This window comes from Zootoca vivipara, chromosome 2 (genome assembly GCF_963506605.1).
Source record: "Zootoca vivipara chromosome 2, rZooViv1.1, whole genome shotgun sequence".
In the NCBI taxonomy this organism is placed as follows: Eukaryota; Metazoa; Chordata; class Lepidosauria; order Squamata; family Lacertidae; genus Zootoca; species Zootoca vivipara.
In genome coordinates, this window is record NC_083277.1 from 3,698,056 (window position 1) to 3,717,574 (window position 19,519).

The 19,519-nt window shown below is 45.2% G+C and overlaps 2 protein-coding genes across 4 annotated transcripts; one reads left to right on the top strand and one right to left on the bottom strand.

Moving 5' to 3' along the window:
- Nucleotides 1-331: 331 nt before the first annotated feature.
- Nucleotides 332-9,056, top strand: LOC118080189 (oocyte zinc finger protein XlCOF22-like). Of its 3 annotated transcripts, XM_060269321.1 has the most exons (5): nt 332-863; nt 1,214-1,375; nt 2,094-2,267; nt 6,632-6,699; nt 7,194-9,056. In XM_060269321.1, exon 5 carries the CDS (start codon nt 7,574-7,576, stop codon nt 8,573-8,575), a length of 1,002 nt encoding a protein of 333 aa, XP_060125304.1. In that variant the 5' UTR covers nt 332-863; nt 1,214-1,375; nt 2,094-2,267; nt 6,632-6,699; nt 7,194-7,573; the 3' UTR covers nt 8,576-9,056. The 3 variants fall into 3 exon arrangements, with proteins under 3 accessions (XP_060125304.1, XP_060125301.1, XP_034961008.2); XM_060269318.1 differs by having other exon boundaries at nt 6,632-9,056; XM_035105117.2 differs by lacking the exons at nt 332-863; nt 1,214-1,375; nt 2,094-2,267 and adding an exon at nt 2,547-2,700.
- Nucleotides 9,057-13,386: 4,330 nt separating this feature from the next.
- On the bottom strand, nt 13,387-16,202 carry LOC132591797 (zinc finger protein 501-like). The gene is made up of 3 exons (XM_060272231.1): nt 16,070-16,202; nt 14,722-14,838; nt 13,387-14,571 (listed from the first exon to the last, which is right to left on the bottom strand). Exons 1-3 carry the CDS (start codon nt 16,200-16,202, stop codon nt 13,550-13,552), a joined length of 1,272 nt encoding a protein of 423 aa, XP_060128214.1. The 3' UTR covers nt 13,387-13,549.
- Nucleotides 16,203-19,519: the final 3,317 nt, after the last annotated feature.

The following is a 19,519-nucleotide window of genomic DNA, read 5'->3' on the forward strand; positions in this document are numbered from 1 at the left end:
TGGAACGGGACCCTCCCTCTATCCCCCCACCTCCCCTCCCCTCCCCGCTCGTCTTGGGTGGTCCCTCCCGATGCAGAGCAAGGTGCGCACGGCAGAGATGCGACGCGCAGGGCGAGGGGTGAGTCGTGCCAAGGGGGACCTTTGGGCACAGGGGAGATTTCGTGGGTGGGGGAGCCGAATACGAGGATGTTGGGGGGCTGAGGGAGGAGTGGAAGGATCTCTGGGAGGGAAGCCCACATCTCCTTTAAGTCACATCCCTACACGAGGCGTGGGGGTCCTATCCCCCCCCCAAACCTTTCTTCCCTGGAAGCTGGATTCCTGCCCGCCTCCTCCTATAGGAGAAGCCGGAGCTCCTGCGAGGCAGCGCTTCGGTCGATGTGGGTCAGAATTGCTTAGGGTTGCTGCCTTTGTTCTGGCAAAATACGCGCAGGGCGATGAGGGGGGAACGATTCTTTATTAATATCATTTGGCGCTGAATTGACTTCAAAGCAATCCATCACAATCTACTGCAGCCCAACGGGACGCCCCTCTCTGGAATCTTATAATAAATTCCATTTTTCGTTTTCTTTTTACAAATAACATTCACCCAAATATAATATACACATTTAATGTCGACTCCCCCCCTCCGTCCTTTCCACGGTTCATACTGCTAATTTCTTTTCTTTTACATATTATAATTCCCCCCTTCCCTATTTCTCCTTTTTATATGCAGATATTTCTTCCTGCATAATTTTCTGTCTTTCTTTGTGTGTGTAGCCACATTCTCTCCTAGGGCACATGACCGGGGGAGGGGCTTCAGTGGAAAGGAAGGCAGGCTGGAGGAAGGGAGTTTGTGGCTGGGGAAACCCTGCCAGATGGCTGAGGTAATAATAATAATAATTGTTGTTATTGTGGGTTTTTTAAAAATTGAAGTCACTGGGAGCTTGTGGCCAGGGAGGCTGCAATGCCAAACTCCCATCTAACACAGGCAAAAGTAGACACAAAAGGCATGACACTATTCTGATGATGATGATGATAATATTATGTATAATCCCACCCAGCTGGGTTTTCCTGCATGGTGGGTTTGAAGAGGGAGGCCCCCCTCTTTCACCATGGAAACTGTGTGTGGTAACTCCACACACAGGGAGACTTAGCCTTCAACAGCTAAACCTCTGGGGGCATTAAAATGCTTGCAGGGTCTCTGAGGCTCCCATTGCTTCTTCCTCCATCCCAGGACCCTGCAGCTTGCTTTGGTTTCTGAGCGCCTCACGAAGGATGAAAGAGGCTGATCCTGCAAACCTGGCGAGGACGGAAGGAGGAAGGTGGACGGTTGACCTGGTCAGGCTGTCTCCCACAACCTCTGACTGTTCTCTCCAAGGACCCTCAGAGAGATCTGGTGAGTTCCAGGAGAGTGGAGATAGGGACACAGATGGATCGATAGATGGATGGTAAAGAGGAAAAACATCCAGGCTTTTGAATTTTAGGTGCTATTTCCACTGCAGGACTGCTGGCTAGTTGCTGATATCCCCTTTTTGGACAAGGTTTTTAAATAATTTTTTTTTAAAGTAACAAATACATTTATAACCAAATAAATGACAAATCCATAAACAGAGATTACTCTGCATCTCGTGACTTCCCCCCTATCCCCTTCGTGGGTCCTAATATTACCATCTACAACTGCATATCCGTTCGTTGTCCATATTTTTTCTATCCATCTGAATTATCCATGATTTTAATACCTTACAAGTGTGGTTAAAATCCTGCTAATGTTTTCATCTGTTTACAATGGTCTCATAGATAAATTCACTTTTAATGTTCTTGTCCTCTTAGTTTTCTCAAGAAGGTCCTCTTTCAGGTCATCACCACCACAACAACAATAACAATAACAATAACAACAATTATGTTATTATTGATATCCCTGCCATCTAGGCAGCTGGGGTTTCTTGCATGGTGGGTTTCAGGAGAAAGACACCCCTCTTTCACCATGGAAACAGTGAAAGACTTACCCCTCAACAGCTAAATGTCTGTGGCAGGAAAATGCTTGCAGGTCTCTTAAGCTCCTCCTGAAGCTCTGAAGCTCCTTCTGAAGCTCTGAAGGTCTTCTTCCTTCTCAGGAACCTGCAGCTTGTTTTCGCTTCTGAGCTCCCTAGGAAGGATGAGAGAGTCTGATCCTGCAAACCTAGCGAGGATGGAAGGTGGAAGGTGGACGGTTGACCTGGTCAGGCTGCCTCCTGCATCCCTCCCCAAAACTGTTGAGCATTTCCTCCCAGGGCCCTCAGAGAGATCTGGTGAGTTGCAGGGGGAAAGAGATGGGGGCAGGGATGGATGGAGACAGGAGCGGGGAAACACATTGGCAAGGTGTTGGACAAATCTGTCCCAGGGATCTTTAGAAGAAGAAGAGGAAGAAGAAGAAGAGTTTGGATATGATATCCAACTTTATCACTACCCACAGAGTCTCAAAGCGACTAACATTCTCCTTTCCCTTCCTCCCCCACAACAAACACTTTGTGAGGTGAGTGGGGCTGAGAGACTTCAGAGAAGCGTGACTAGCCCAAGGTCACCCAGCAGCTGCATGTGGAGGAGCGGGGACACAAACCTGGTTCCCCAGATTAGGAGTCTACCGCTCTTAACCACTACACCACACTGGCACACTGACCCAGAGGGCATCAAATTACTCTGTGTCAAAAAGGAGTCTACACCATGACCAGGCAGATTCCAGAGGTATTTTTCAGAGGTCAGGCAAACCGAAATCCATTCACTGAGCACCCACACACAGCCATGTGGTCCACACAAACCGAGCTCCAACATCAAGCTGGCAAAAAAATTATAAGGCACTAATTCTTATAAGTGTTATATAATAAAATAAAGGCATTTTTCATTTCTTTAGTCCATTTCCAGTTCTTTATGTTCTCTTTTATAGGAGAACTATACAAGGACTGTGCCAGCCCTCATATAGTGGTATCCAGTTTCGACAGAATCCTGTTAGTACCAAAGATGATCTTAGGGCTTTGGGGCTCATAGAGAGTGGATTATCCAAGATTAACTTGAACTATGTCTGTTCCAAGGCCCTGGTCCTGTTTCTCAATTCATATCCAATAAAAGTCACTCGTTCTTTTCCAATCTGGGCTTTATCCTTAGATACTTTCTATCCTGCTTCTCCTTAATGATTTAACAAGGAGATGGTGGCATCTATGCATTGCTCCTATTCTTTGGCTTGTCATCCGCATATGATTTCAGGGTGCTGGGCTTTCCATCCCTCTAAGTTCCTTTGCAACTGTCCTCCAAAATGTGTAGGCGATGCCATGAAACCTTGGTGAAATCCTGTCCATTGTAACTTTCAATCCTCTCCTTATTTCCAATGACAGCGGATATTATGACTGATTAACAATCTTTGCTCCAAATTTTAATCTAGCACGGAAGGGTATTGCATTTTTGCTCTTGCAGAGCTGCCTCCTGACAATAACTCAGAATTGCCCCAGGGAGTTCCCCAGTTCCTCCCACTTCCCCTCTCTGGCACTCTGGGTTCTCAGCTGCACGAAGTGTCGCTTTATAATTTGAACCCTCTACCTTTGATACTATTAATATCATTTATTTTCATTTAAAGCTAATTTCAGCTTGAAGCTTAGTTAATATGTCTCGCCCCAACAATGCCACCGGGCGAGTTTCAGTTAACATTTTCTAAATGCATGTTTCCAGTTTTTTGTGAAGGTAGGGACAGAAACAGAAAATGCTACCCAACCTTCAAGTTCTTCAACTAACACATTTTTGCTACTTAGTTCAACATGCTTAATTCTTAATATCATGAAATCATGGGGCTGCAAAGGTGGAAGGTATCCTTAAAGGTCATCCAGTCCAACCCCCTTTACAATGCAGGGGGTGTTAAGCAAACATACATATCAATATCAATGCTTCTATAGTGGCACCCCTGATTTGGAGTTTTACCATGGCGTCCCCTTAGTATTTTTCCAGGAGGTGCTGGACCCCTGATTCCCCTAATCCTGGAGGCCATCGGCCCTCATAGCTCCTTATCCTCTCCTCTCCTGTTCCTGTTCCTGCTCCTGTTCCTCTCCAATCTGTCACATCCTCTAACCTTTTACAACATTCCCTTTTCCAATCTCTTGTCTGCTTGCAATAGGCGCAAACATTCCTTTCCCCTAGTCTTGTCCATCTCACTTCTTTGAGCCTCTTTTACTACAGCTGCCATCATCTTGTCCTGCCGTTTCTCTGCCTTTTTACTTTCCTCTTTTCAAAACAGCTACTTCTCACATCCGTCCTTCAACTCACATATCCTGAACACAATCTGGGGATCCGGATCGAAGGATGAAAACTATGGTATTAAAATTAATTAAAAATTAATTGTTTTGACTTTGCATTGTGAAGGAGAATGGATTCACAGTTCTAACTTATGAGACTGGCCATCTCTGGAGTCTGTGATCCAATTTTACTTCACAAGGGAAATAAAAAGGAGATCTTGAAAGGGCATCAATTCCCATGAAGAGATGCGATGTGGAAAGTGGTGAGAATAGTGATGGGAAAGTTAGAGGTCAGAACTGGTGTATTGTAGCAAAGTAGTTGTACGATTGTAAGAAGGAAGGCTAGAATAGAGAGCCTGCAGGAAGCCAGCTTGTCTTTTGCTGTGGCTAAGGACAGGTCTCACTCAGTTACTGCCTTCAGTGGGATGTACCTTGGCGGGGTTCTTGGATTGAACCTCACCCTTCTCTGTCAAGTCATCCCGTACCCCCCGGGCAATGGTCAAGTATCATGAACTATCCTGCCCTCCTCTGAGACCTTTTTAATTCATTGTTTCTCTGTTACCCGCACCTTTCTATCCCCTGTGGACATTGGCTTTCAAGCCCTATTTGGAGAGACAGGTGCCTTGTAGGTCTCCTTATTGCAGTTTTAACCTATACTCTCCCACATGGGTAAATATTCAATGTTCCGCATCCAGAGTGTACTTACAGCCAACACCTTCGCGTCCCGAGTCCCTAGTCCAGAACTGATCAGTGTAGAGCATGGGTAGGCAAACTAAGGCCTTGGGGCCACATCTGGCCCAATCACCTTCAAAATCCAGTCCGCAGATGGTCCGGGAATCAGCGTGTTTTTACGTGAGTAGAATGTGTGCTTTTATTTAAAATGCATCTCTGAGTTATTTGTGGGGTATAGGAATTCGTTCATTTTTTCCTTCTTCAAAATATAGTCGTCCCCGTCCCAACAAGGTCTGAGGGACAGTGGACTGGCCCCCTGCTGAAAAAGTTTGCTGACCCCTGGTGTAGAGTCTCACAGGTGTCCCCTTAATTCGGTGGCCCTTTCGAGGTCCAAGCGGCAACGGAACTCCGTTGGACCGGTCATGCGCTAAAGGTGTTGTCTGGGATTCGCCAGGTGAGGTTGGCGATCTGGGTTTACCTGCCTGCATGCTCTGCCAAAATTGTTGGACAAATTTTGTCCCAGGGAATCTTTACCCAGAGGGCGTCAATTGACTCATTTTAAGGATCTCCAGCAATTAAACTCAGGTTGTAAAACATTCTTGTGCGTAGATAAACAGTTCTGTGAAGGGGGCCCTCCTTTGGGCTGTTTGTGATACTCTTTGCTCACAGAACCTTAAGGCAGGCATGGTCAGTGTGGCATGGTCAGTGTGGTGTGGTGGTTAAGAATGGTGGATTCTTAATCTGGTGAACCGGGTTCGCGTCTCCGCATCTCCACATGCAGCTGCCGGGTGAACTTGGGCCAGTCACACTTCTCTGAAGTCTCTCAGCTCCACTCACCTCACAGAGTGTTTGTTGTGGGGGAGGAAGGGAAAGGAGAATGTTAGCCTCTTTGAGACTCCTTAGGATAGTGATAAAGTGGGATATCAAATCCAAACTCCTCCTCCGCTGCTGCTGCTGCTTCTTCTTCTTCTTCTTCTTCTTCTTCTTCTTCTTCTTCTTCTTCTTCTTCTTCTTCTTCTTCTTCTTCTTCTTCTTCTTCTTCTTCTTCTTCTTCTTCTTCTTCTTCTTCTTTTCCTTCCTTAAGAATAAAATTCATTTTTATTCATTTCTTCCACATTGGGGGAGCACAGTGGCTGGGGAAACCCTGCCGGATGGGCGGGGTAATAATAATAATAATTGTTATTACTGTGTTTTTTTTAATTAAAGTCATTGGGAGCTTGTGGCCAGGGAGGCTGCGGTGCCAAAACTCCCATCTAACAGAGATAAAAGTAGATGCAAAAGGCATGACTCCATGGAAACTGTGTGTGGTAACTCCAGGGAGACTTGCTCTTCAACAGCTAAACCTCTGGGGCAGGAAATAATAATAATAATAATAATAATAATAATAATAATAATAATAATAACCAAATATTAAAAACAGTACAGCATCAGACATTAAAAACTTCCCTAAACAGGGCCGCCTTCAGTTGTTTTTTAAAAAGAAAATAGTTGCTTATTGCCTTGACATCTGCTGGGAGGGCATTCCACAGGACGGGCGCCACTACTGAGAAGGCCCTCTGCCTGATTCCCTGCAACTTGGCTTTTTGCAATGAGGGAACCGCCAGAAGGCCCTCGGTGCTGGATCTCAGTGTCCGGGCTGAATGATGGGGGTGGAAATGCTCCTTCAGGTATACAGGAAAATGCTTGCAGGTTCTCTGAGGCTCCCTTTGCTTCTTCCTCCCTCACAGCACCATGCAGCTTGCTTTGGCTTCTGAGCGCCTCGCGAAGGATAAAAGAGACTGATCCTGCAAACCTAGTGAGTATGGAAGGAGGAAGGTGGATGGTAGACCTGGTCAGGCTGCCTCCTGCATCTCTCCCCAAAACAGTTGAGCATTCCCTCCCAGGGCCCTCTGAGAGATCTGGTGAGTTGCAGGGGATAAGAGATGGGGGCAGGGATGGATAGAGACCAGGAGGGGGGGGGGAAGGGGAGAAGATGGAGAGGAGAGAAAAGGCAGGGAGAAGGAAGCAGAGAGGCCTTCTCCCATGCTCCTCTTTGTTTCTGGAATCTGCTTTCATAGAGAAGCCAGAAACCTTTTAATCTCACAGGATTTCGATTTTACATGTTTTCCCCCCACTACATGATTAAATGATGATGATGACCTAAACTAATACAGAAATAGAGGTAAAGGTGCTTGGAAATGCTTTACGTAAATATGTATTTATTTATTTAATTTATTAAATTCATATATCACCCTTCATACAAAAATGTTCCTTGAAACCCTAAAAAGCATTTCCCCCTTTGCTCCAAAGCAGGTGACGCAGACCATCGAGAGAACTCTGCAGAATGTGGAAGGAGCTTCATTGCAAACCATCAACAGACTCACACAGGGGAAAAACTATTTCAGTGCGATGAGTGTGGAAAGTCTTTTGGCTACAAATCACACCTTACCACACACCAGCGAACCACACACCAGCAAACTGAAAAACCATTTAAGTGTACTGTGTGTGGAAAGAGCTTTGGTCGGAAACATACGCTTAAAAAGCACCAACGAATTCACACGAGGGAAAGACTATTTAATCATGCAGGGGGAAAACAATATGAATGTGTGGAATGTGGGAAGTGCTTCAGGCAGAGTGGAAAGCTTACAAGACACCAGTGGATTCACACAGGAGAGAAACCATTTAAATGTATGGAGTGTGGAAAGAGCTTCAGCGAAAGTTGGTCCCTTAAAATTCATCATCGAAGTCACACAGGGGAGAAACCATTTAAATGTATGGAGTGTGGAAAGAGCTTTAAACAGAGTGGGGAGCTTAATTTACACCATCGAACTCACACAGGGGAGAAACCATTTAAATGTACGGAGTGTAAAAAGAGCTTCAGTGACGGGGGAACACTTAGAAAACATCAACTAATTCACACAGGGGAAAAGCCATTTACTTGTACGGAGTGTGGAAAGAGATTCCGTCATAGTAGTTCACTTCGAATACATGAACGGACTCACACAGGGGAGAAACCATTTGAATGTCTAGAGTGTGGGAAGTGGTTCAGTCGAAAGACACACCTCACTTCACATCAGAGAACTCACACGGGGGAGAAACCATTTAAATGTTTGGAATGTGGAAAGACTTCCAGTGATAGTCAAAAGCATGCAGATCATCAACGAATTCACACAGGGGAGAAACCATTTAAATGTATGGAGTGTGGAAAGCGGTTCAGTCGTAGCAGCTCACTTAGTTTACATCAGCGAACTCACACAGGGGAGAAACCATTTAAATGTATGGAGTGTGGAAAGAGTTTCCGTCAGGGTGCAAACCTTAGAACACACCTGCAAACTCACACAGGGGCTAAACCATTTAAATGTATGGAGTGTGGAAAGAGTTTCCGTCAGAGTGCACACCTTTCTACACATCAATATACTCACACAGGGGTGAAACACTTTAAATGCTTGGACTGTGGAAAGAGCTTCAGTCAACGTAATAAACTTAGTGAACATCAGAGAATTCACACAGGGGAGAAACCATTTAAATGCATGCAGTGTGGGAAGAGGTTCACTCATAGTGGAACCCTTAGAACACACCGGCAAACTCACACTGGGGTGAAAAACTTTAAATGCTTGGAGTGTGGAAAGTGCTACAGCCGACGTGATAAACTTAGTACACATCAGAGAACTCACACAGGAGAATCCATTTAAATGTATGGAGTGTGGAAAGAGTTTCCGTCAGAATGTACACCTTACATTACAGAAACATACTCACACAGGGGTGAAACACTTTGAATGCTTGGAGTGTGAACATCAGAGAAGTCACACAGGGGAGAAACCATTTTAATGTGTGGTGGTGTAGTAAATGTTTCACTTGATGTTCAGTCTTTTACGTAGAATTCTAGAGTTGACCCTGGACATAATTTGAGGGATTTTTGGATGGGGCACTGTGGAAACCCATTCGCTGTATTTTGTTCACTTCTCTGGAACAAATGAACTTCAAAGGCAGACTAGCTTACAATGCAACAAGAGATTCAGTGCCGTCACTTGTGGACTGAATCAGGGCAATGGATATTGTTCAGGTTTGTGAACTTTGCCTTGGAAACAGAACATGTTCCACTTCCTGTTGAGTGTGTTCCGTTTGTAAATTGAGACCCCTCTGCTAATCAGAGGCTTCCTGTTGAGTCCGGAGAACCCATTTGGAGCTTTTGTTTTTGCTATTTTTGTTTGTGTGGCTTTCTCATTTTCATTTTTTTTTTACGGTGACTTGTTCTTCGTTATATGGTACTGACTTTTGACTGACTTGTGACTTCATTTTTGTGACTGGCTTGTGACTTATGACTGTGGCTTGTGACATCTGAAGGCAGCCCTGTTTAGGGAGGCTTTTAATGTTTAATAGATTATTTCATTTTTCTGTTGGAAGCAGCGCGGAGTGGCTGGGGAAACCCAGCCAGATGGGCGGGGTATAATTAATTTATTATTATTATTATGACTTGTTTTTGTGACTGTGTGGAACCCAGTTCAGCTACTGGTTGATTGTGTGACTGCAGAAATGGATAAAAGCCCCCCCATCCAAACAATTACTATCATCAGTGCACGTAAGAAAAAATAGTAATTTTAATTTTTATCATCTACAATACTGTCTTGTTTATTTTATTGTACAGTACATTGATTATTGCCTTTTATGGATCAATGGTCTCGTTAGATAGTAAAATTCATGTTAAATTGCTGTTTTAGTGGTTTTTCATTATCTGGAACAGATTAATCCAGGCCCAAACTCGGCCCTCCAGATGTTTTGGGACTACAACTCCCACCATCCCTAGCTAACAGGACCAGTGGTCAGGGATGATGGGAGTTGTAGTCCCAAAACATCTGGAGGGCTGAGTTTGGGGATGCCTGGATTAATCCATTTTCCATTACTTTCTATAGGAAAGCACACCTTGGTTTAAGACTTCCTGAACAGATTAAGTTTGTAAACCAAGGTACCACACTGATTTTGTGTGTGAAACAGCTATTAATAAAATAATTATTCCCGTCTATACTTTTCTGCATCCTATTTCTTTCTGACTCTAGCCACAACCATCAGTATATGTTTACCTGTAACTCAGTATAACACTTCATGTACGGTCATATCTCCACAACCGAACGCTTCGACTTCCGAAGGTTTCGACTTCCGAACTCGACAACCCCTGGAAGTATTTTCTCTGCGCGTGCCAGGCGCGCGTATTCTGCACCTGCACAGTGCGGCGCGCGCGGTCAGCGCATACGCAGAAGCGCAAAAAACACGCTTTGTGCATGCGCCAAAGTGACGCTTCGAGAACTGAAAACCTCGACTTACAAAGAGGGCCGCGGAACGAAGACGTACCACTTTATCTGAAGAAGTAGAAGATTGTAGCTTTTGTTTGGGTGCCATAAGACTTGTGTTTGCTGTGACAAACTAACAAAGCTACCCGCTCTTAATTTTATTTCATAAGAACTTCGTGAATCATATAACTAGAAAATCTTCATATGTGGTCTGGGAGAAGTATAAAGATGTTTTAGAGCCAAAAACACCTTGGTAGATTTCACCAATTGAAGCATTTGCAGTAAAAAGAAAAAATACGAAGGGAGATTGGCCAATATATAAAACTTTATTAAAGGAAGAAGAAAATCAATGAAAACTAAAAAGCTTTGAAGAGATGAGAGAACAGATAGCAGACTGGTTCCAATACTATCAATTATTTGAAACGATTAAAATAGACCAAAAGAGGGGGGGGGGGCTTTGAGAAAGAGACTTCTAGATTGGAAGCAGATTTGGTCAACTCAAAAATGAAAACTCTATCTAAAATGTATTGACTCCTTCTTGAGTCAGCGTGGTGTAGTGGTTAAGAGCAGTGGACTTGTAATCTGGTGAACCAGGTTCGCGTCTCCGCTCCTCCACATGCAGCTGCTGGGTGACCTTGGGATAGTCACACTTCTCTGAAGTCTCTCAGCCCCACTCACTTCACAGAGTGTTTGTTGTGGGTGAGGAAGGGAAAGGAGATTGTTAGCTGCTTTGAGACCCCTTAAGGGGAGCGAAAAGCGGGATATCAAGTCCAAACTCTTCTTCTTGACTGGGAAGTCAAGGAGGAGGAGGAGGTTAAAGCTGTCAGGATTAAATGGGCCCAGATGGTCCGCCCCCGCCACTTAATGGATGCAATTGGCTGCCATAGAGTGGTAGGGGATGTTTTATCCCATGTTGCTGGCCTTTCAGCTGATTCCTTTGTGGCCCGCTGGAATGTGGAGTTAACCAGGGCTATTGACTGGTCCGATTGCATGGAGCCCGGACAGCCCCGTGGTTTCCCCCGGAGCTGAGGGTGATGAAACAATCGCTGAGACGGCTAGAGCGCCGGTGGCGGAAAACTCATTCTGAATCAGATTGGACACAAGCTAGAGCTCAACTTCGAGCCTACCAACGACCTTCACCGTTTCTATTGCATCTGCAGAAAACAGTAGCAGGAGACTTTTTCAGGTGGTTCGCAATCTATAGGAACCACCTTCATAATCGGGGCCTGGTAGGGACCCCCAGACCTCCTGCAATGCTTTTGCAAAGTTTTTTGCAGATAAAGTCGCTCAGATTCGGAAGGTGGTAGACTCCACCGTGGGAGCAGGGCCAGGGCAGGAGAGTGCTAGAGCCCTGTCTAGTCATGTTATATGTGAGGTATGGTTGCAGTGTGGTACCTTGGTTTACGAACTTAATCTGTTCAGGAAGTCTTAAATCAAGGCATGCTTTCCCATAGAAAGTAATGGAAAATGGATTAATCCAAGCATCCCCAAACTCGGCCCTCCAGATGTTTTGGGACTACAACTCCCATCATCCCTGACCACTGGTCCTGTTAGCTAGGGATGGTGGGAGTTGTAGTCCCAAAACATCTGGAGGGCCGAGTTTGGGGATGCCTGGATTAATCTGTTCCAGATAATGAAAAGCAACCACTAAAAAAGCAATTTAATATGAATTTTACTAACTAATGAGGCCACTGATCCATAAAAGGCAATAATCAATGTACTGTACAATAAAATAAACAAGACAGTATTGCAGATGATAAAAATTAATTCTTACGTGCACTGATGATAGTAATTGTTTGGATGAAGGGGCTTTTATCCATTTCTGCAGTCACACAATCAACCAGTAGCTGGGTTCCACAGTCTCAAAAATAAGTCATAATAATAATAAAAAAATAATTTATTATTTATACCCCACCCATTTGGCTGGGTTTCCCCAGCCACTCTGGGCGGCTTCCAACAGAAAAATGAAATAATATAATCTATTAAACTTTAAAAGCCTCCCTAAACAGGGCTGCCTTCAGATGTCACAAGCCACAGTCACAAGTCACAGTCAAAAGTCAGTACCATATAACGAAGAACAAGTCACAGTAAAAAAAATAAAAATGAAAAAGCCACACAAACAAAAACGCAAAAAATACCAAAAACAAAAGCTCCAAATATCACCTCTGTGTTGTGTGGGTCCTCCAGACTCAACAGGAAGCCTCTGATTAGGAGCGGGGGACTCAATTTACAAACGGAACACACTCAACTGGAAGTGGAACATGTTCTGTTTCCAAGGCAAAGTTCACAAACCCAAACACCTACTTACGGGTTTGCAGCATCCTTATTCCAAGTTGTTCATAAACTAAGCTGTTCTTAAACCAAGGTACCACTGTAGTTGGCATAGGAATCTGATTAGCCCGCATATTGTGAAAAATATACATTGCCCTGATTCAGTCCACAAGTGACGGCACTGAATCTCTTGTCGCATTGTAAGCTAGTCTCCCTTTGAAGTTCATTTGTTCCAGAGAAGTGAACAAAATACAGCGAATGGGTTTCCACAGTGCCCCATCCAAAAATCCCTCAAATTATGTCCAGGGTCAACTCTAGAATTCTATAATTCTACGTAAAAGACTGAACATCGAGTGAAACATTTACTATACACCACACATTAAAATGGTTCTTCCCCTGTGTGACTTCTCTGATGTTCACTAAGTTTATCACATCGACTGAAGCTCTTTCCACACTCCAGGCATTTAAAGTGTTTGACCCCCGTGTGAGTATGTTTATGTAATGCAAGGTGTACACTCTGACGGAAACTCTTTCCACACTCCATACATTTAAATGGATTCTCCTGTGTGAGTTCTCTGATGTTTACTAAGTTTATCACGTCGGCTATAGCTCTTTCCACAATCCAAGCATTTAAAGCTTTTTACCCCAGTGTAAGTTTGCCGGTGTATTTTAAGGCCTCCACTTTGAGTGAATCTCTTTCCACACTCCATACATTTAAATGGTTTCTCCCCTGTGTGAGTTCTCTTATGTTCACTAAGTTTATCACGTCGACTGAAGCTCTTTCCACACTCCAAGCATTTAAAGTGTTTCACCCCTGTGTGAGTATATTGATGTGTAGTAAGGTGTGCACTCTGACGGAAACTCTTTCCACACTCCTTACATTTAAATGGTTTCTCATAAGTTTCTCATAAATGTTTCTCATAAGAAACATTTACTATACACCACACATTAAAATGGTTTCTCCCGTGTGACTTCTCTGATGTTCACTAAGTTTATAACATCGACTGAAGCTCTTTCCACACTCCAAGCATTTAAAGTGTTTCACCCCGTGTATGTTTATGTAATGCAAGGTGTGCACTCTGACGGAAACTCTTTCCACACTCCAAACATTTAAATGGATTCTCCTGTGTGAGTTCTCTGATGTTTACTAAGTTTATCACGTCGGCTGTAGCTCTTTCCACACTCCAAGCATTTAAAGTTTTTCACCCCAGTGTGAGTTTGCCGGTGTATTCTAAGGCCTGTACTATGAGTGAACCTCTTCCCACACTGCATGCATTTAAATGGTTTCTCCCCTGTGTGAATTCTCTGATGTTCACTAAGTTTATTACGTTGACTGAAGCTCTTTCCACAGTCCAAGCATTTAAAGTGTTTCACCCCTGTGTGAGTATATTGATGTGTAGAAAGGTGTGCACTCTGACGGAAACTCTTTCCACACTCCATACATTTAAATGGTTTAGCTCCTGTGTGAGTTTGCAGGTGTGTTGTAAGGTTTGCACTCTGACGGAAACTCTTTCCACACTCCATACATTTAAGTGGTTTCTCCCCTGTGTGAGTTCGCTGATGTAAAGTAAGTGAGCTGCTATGAGTGAACCTCTTTCCACACTCCATACATTTAAATGGTTTCTCCCCTGTGTGAATTCGTTGATGTTCTGCATGCTTTTGACTATCACTGGAAGTCTTTCCACATTCCAAACATTTAAATGGTTTCTCCCCCGTGTGAGTTCTCTGATGTGAAGTGAGGTGTGACTTTCGGCTGAACCACTTCCCACACTTTAGACATTCAAATGGTTTCTCCCCTGTGTGAGTCCGTTCATGTATTCGAAGTGAATTGCTATGACGGAATCTCTTTCCACACTCTATACAAGTAAATGGCTTTTCCCCTGTGTCAATTAGTTGATGTTTTCTAAGTGTTCCCCTTTCACTGAAGCTCTTTTTACACGCCGTACATTTAAATGGTTTCTCCCCTGTGTGAGTTCGATGATGTAAATTAAGTTGTGCACTCTGATTAAAGCTCTTTCCACACTCCATACATTTAAATTGTTTTCCCCCTGTATGAATTAGCTGGTGTAGTTTAAGAATGTCATTACGACTAAAACTCCTTCCACAATCCACACATTTAAATGGTTTCTCTCCTGTGTGAATCCGTTGGTGTCTTGTAAGCTTTCCGCTCTCCCTGAAGCACTTCCCGCACTCCACACATTAATATTTTTTCCCTCCTGCATGATTAAATATTCTTTTCCCTGTGTGAATTTGTTGATGGTTTGAAAGTTTCGCCTTCTGACTAAAGCTCTTTCCACACACAGTAAACTTAAATGGTTTTCCCCCTGTGTAAGTCTGTTGATGGTTTGCAATGAAGCTCATTCCACATTCTGCAGAGTTCTGTCGATGGTCTGCGTCACCTGCTTTGGAACAAAGAGGGGAAATGCTTTTTAGGGTTTCAATTAAGGGTGATACAAGTGGTACCTCGCTAGACGAATTTAATTCGTTCCGACGGTCAATTCGTCCTACGAAAAATTGGTCTTGCGAGGCACTGTTTCCCATAGGAATGCATTAAAAGTTAATTAATGTGCGGTCCGTCCCCCGGAGCCGAAGCGCGATGGTGCGAAAGCAAAAAAGGTCCTTGCTGTCGTCGGTCGGGGGAAAGGAACGAAGGAAGAGAAATGGCTGCTTTCTCTTCCTTCATTCCTCTCCCCCTGCTCCTGAGCGTGCATAGATCCCGGGGTTCAGAGAAGGGCAGCTTTCGAAGGGCAGCTTTCTCTCCGTTCGTTCCTCTCCCGCCCAACAGAGCCGGCATCTGACGGGGGTTCGGAAGCCCCATCAAATGCCGGTTCTGTTGGGTGAGGTGGCGGGGAGGATCGGACAGGGCGGGATCGGACGGGGCTTTGGAGAAGCGCTGCGCTTCTCAGAATCCCCGTCCGATGCCAGCTCTGTTCCTCCGCTTCCCCCCTCTTCCCGCGCTAGTTCCCCTTTGTGTTCCGCTGGTCTCTGCCGGTTGCCCCTCACTGCTCACGGCAACTGAGTGGAACACAAAGGGGAAGTAGCTGCAGCGCGGAAAGAAGGCAAAGGAAGATCAGGTGACAGGTGCTGACAGCTCACCTTCCTTTGCCTTCTTCCCACGCTACAGCTGGTTCCCCTTTCGCTAGAGGAATACACTGGAGGTTTTGTGATTGGAGGTTTTTATGGCCACGCTTCGCAAGACGAAGTGGCGGCCATAGAAAACCTCGTTGTCTTGCGAGGCAACCTCCGATCGCAAAACCCATTCGTCTAGCGAAAAATTCGTCTAGCAGGGCATTTGTCTAGCGAGGTACCACTGTAAATTTAATAAAATAATAAAGCATTTCCAAGCACCTTTACCTCTATTTCTGTATTAGTTTAGGTCATCATCATCATCATTTAATCATGTAGTGGGGGGGGGGAAACATGTAAAATCGAAATACTGTGAGACGAAAAAGGCTTCTGGCTTCTCTATGAAAGCAGATTCCAGAAACAAAGAGGAGCATGAGAGAAGGCCTCTCTGCTTCCTTCTCCCTGCCTTTTCTCTCCTCTCCATCTTCTCCCCTTACCAATGTGTTCCCCCCCTCCTGGTCTCTATCCACCCCCTGCCCCCATCTCTTATCCCCTGCAACTCACCAGATCTCTCAGAGGGCCCTGGGAGGGAATGCTCAACTGTTTTGGGGAGAGATGCAGGAGGCAGCCTGACCAGGTCTGCCATCCATCTTCCTCCTTCCATCCTCACTAGGTTTGCAGGATCAGCCTCTTTCATCCTTCGCGAGGTGCTCAGAAGCCAAGCTGTGAGGGAGGAAGAAGCAAAGGGAGCCTCAGAAACCTGCAAACATTTTCCTGTATACCTGTATACCTGAAGGAGTGTCTCCACCCCCATCGTTCAGCGCCATGAGATCCAGCGCCGAGGACCTTCTGGCGGTTCCCTTGCTGCGAGAAGTGAGGTTACAGGGAACCAGGCAGATGGCTTTCTCGGTAGTGGAACAGCCTCCCAGCAGATGTCAAGGCAATAGCAACTATTTTACTTTTAAAAGACATCTGAAGGCGGCCCAGTTTAGGGAAGTTTTTAATCTTTGATGTTGTCTTGTTTTTAATATTTGGTTGGAAGCCGCCCAGAGTGGCTGGGTAAACCCAGCCAAATGATTATTATTTATTTATTTATTATTATTATTATTATTATTTCCTGCCCCAGAGGTTTAGCTGTTGAAGAGCAAGTCTCCCTGTGTGTGGCGTTACCACACACAGTTTCCATGGAGTCATGCCTTTTGCATCTACTTTTATCTCTGTTAGATGGGAGTTTTGGCACTGCAGCCTCCCTGGCCACAAGCTCCCAGTGACATCAAAAAAAAAACAACCCACAGTAATAACAATAATAATTATTATTATTATCCCCCCGCCGATCTGGCAGGGTTTCCCCAGCCACTGTGCTGGCTGCTAGGTCCTCCCCCAAAGTGGAAGAAATGAATAAAAATAATGAACTTTATTCTTAAGAAAGAAGAAGAAGAAGAAGAAGAAGAAGAAGAAGAAGAAGAAGAAGAAGAAGAAGAAGGAGAAGGAGAAGGAGAAGGAGAAGGAGAAGGAGGAGAAGGAGAAGGAGGAGAAGGAGAAGGAGAAGAAGAAGAGGTCAGCCTACTCCCCCTCCAAAATCTAGCCTCTCTGGGAGCATCAAACTTTAAAAGCTTCCCAAAACTGGGCTGCCTTGCTCATTTTGTGTGCTTATTCTGAATTCAAACAAAGGACTTTCCTTAATATCAGCTCGTAAAAGGTGGACTAAATGACAGGATTGTTATACAATATAATCCCGCTCCATTGACTCTCACAAACAGTTTTTAAGACTGACAAGCTTACAGATTGTGCTTCTAATAGTGGTCAGCCTACTCCCCCTCCAAAATCGAGAGCAGGAGTTTTCTTTGGCCTTGAAGCTCACCAGACTAGGAAAGCATGTACATTAATAATAATAATTTATTATTTATACCCCGCCCATCTGGCTGGGTTTCCCCAGCCACTCTGGGCGGCTTACAACAGAAAAATGAAATAAAATAATCTATTAAACATCAAAAGCCTCCCTAAACAGGGCTGCCTTCAGATGTCTTCTAAAAATCTGGTAGCTGTTTTTCTCTTTGACATCTGATGGGAGGGCATTCCACAGGGCGGGCGCCACCACCGAGAAGGCCCTCTGCCTGGTTCCCTGCAACTTGGGTTCTCGCAACGAGGGAACCGCCAGAAGGCCCTCGGCGCTGGACCTCAGTGTCCGGGCACAACGATGGGGGTGGAGACGCTCCTTCAGGTATACTGGACCGAGGCCATTTAGGGCTTTAAAGGTCAGCCCCAACACTTTGAACTGTGCTCGGAAACGTACTGGGAGCCAATGTAGATCTTTCAAGAACGGTGTTATGTAGTCTCGGCGGCCGCTCCCAGTCACCAGTCTAGCTGCAGCATTCTGCATTAGTTGTAGTTTCTGGGTCACCTTCAAAGGTAGCATCACGTAGAGCGCATTGCAGTAGTCCAAGCGGGAGATAACCAGAGCATGCACCACTCTGGCGAGACAGTCTGAAGTCTGCATTAATTGTCTTTTGATGCTGGTGAATTCTATCTCGCCTCATAACCCGTTCCTAAATCTGCCAGACGATCCCCAGATGATGGGAAGTATAAGAATTTGATAAATAAGGCATGAATTAAAAAAAACTAGGTGGGGAATATGTTTTCTAGCTACTTTATGAAAGGAGATTCCAGAAAGAGACAGCCACTGTGCAGAAGGCCTCCTTCCTTCCTGTCCTTTGTCCCCTACCCATCTTTCCTCTTGCCAGGGGTTTCCCCCCCTTCCAGCCTCCAACCATCCCTCCATGTCCATTCCCTGCCACTCACCAGATCTCTCTGAGGGTCCTGCGAAAGAAGGGTCAGAGGTTGTGGGGAGGGATGCAGGAGGCAGCCTGACCAGGTCAACCGTCCATCTTCCTCCTTCCATCCTCGGCTTGGATTGCAGGATCAGCCTCTCAGATCCTTCCCGAGAAGCTCAGAAGGTTAAAAAAGGCAGAATGTTCCTGGGAGGGAGAAAGAAGGCAGTCTCAGAGCCCTTGCAGGAATCTTCCTGCCAGACATTTTCCGGCTGAAGGCGAAGCCTCCCTATTCATGGGTTCCCGTCCCCTCAACCACAGTTTCTATGGGAAAAGAGAGGCACCTTCCTCCTGAACCCCAACAGACAGGGAAGGTGGAGTCATGTCTCAAAAGGGATGTTACCACCACTGGTCCCATCACCTCCTGGCAAATAGAAGGGGAAGAAATGGAGGCAGCGAGAGATTTTACTTTCTTGGGCTCCTTGATCACTGCAGATGGTGACAGCAGTCACGAAATTAAAAGACGCCTGCTTCTTGGGAGAAAAGCAATGACAAACCTAGACAGCATCTTTAAAAGCAGAGACATCACCCTGCCAACAAAGGTCCGTATAGTTAAAACTATGGTTTTCCCAGTAGTGATGTATGGAAGTGTGAGCTGGACCATCAAGAAGGCTGATCGCCGAAGAATTGATGCTTTTGAATTATGGTGCTGGAGGAGACTCTTGAGAGTCCCATGGACTGCAAGAAGATCAAACCTATCCATTCTTAAGGAAATCAGCCCTGAGTGCTCACTGGAAGGACAGATCGTGAAGCTGAGGCTCCAATACTTTGGCCACCTCATGAGAAGAGAAGACTCCCTGGAAAAGACCCTGATATTGGGAAAGATTGAGGGCACTAGGAGAAGGGGACAACAGAGGACGAGATGGTTGGACAGTGTTCTCGAAGCTACGAACATGAGTTTGACCAAACTGCGGGAGGCAGTGGAAGACAGGAGTGCCTGGCGTGCTATGGTCCATGGGGTCACGAAGAGTCGGACACGACTAAATGACTAAACAACAGAGTTCGAAGAGGACCTAAGGGTCATCTAGTCCAACCCCCTGCAATGCAGGAATCCTTTGGGCTGTATTAAATCTCCGATACTCCCGAGGGACACTCCAGTTCATACACAACACCTTGAGTTGGGAAGGAAGCAGGCAAGGTGAATCCAAAATGGGAGCAGGTGGTTGGCGATTGGGGCACATCATGG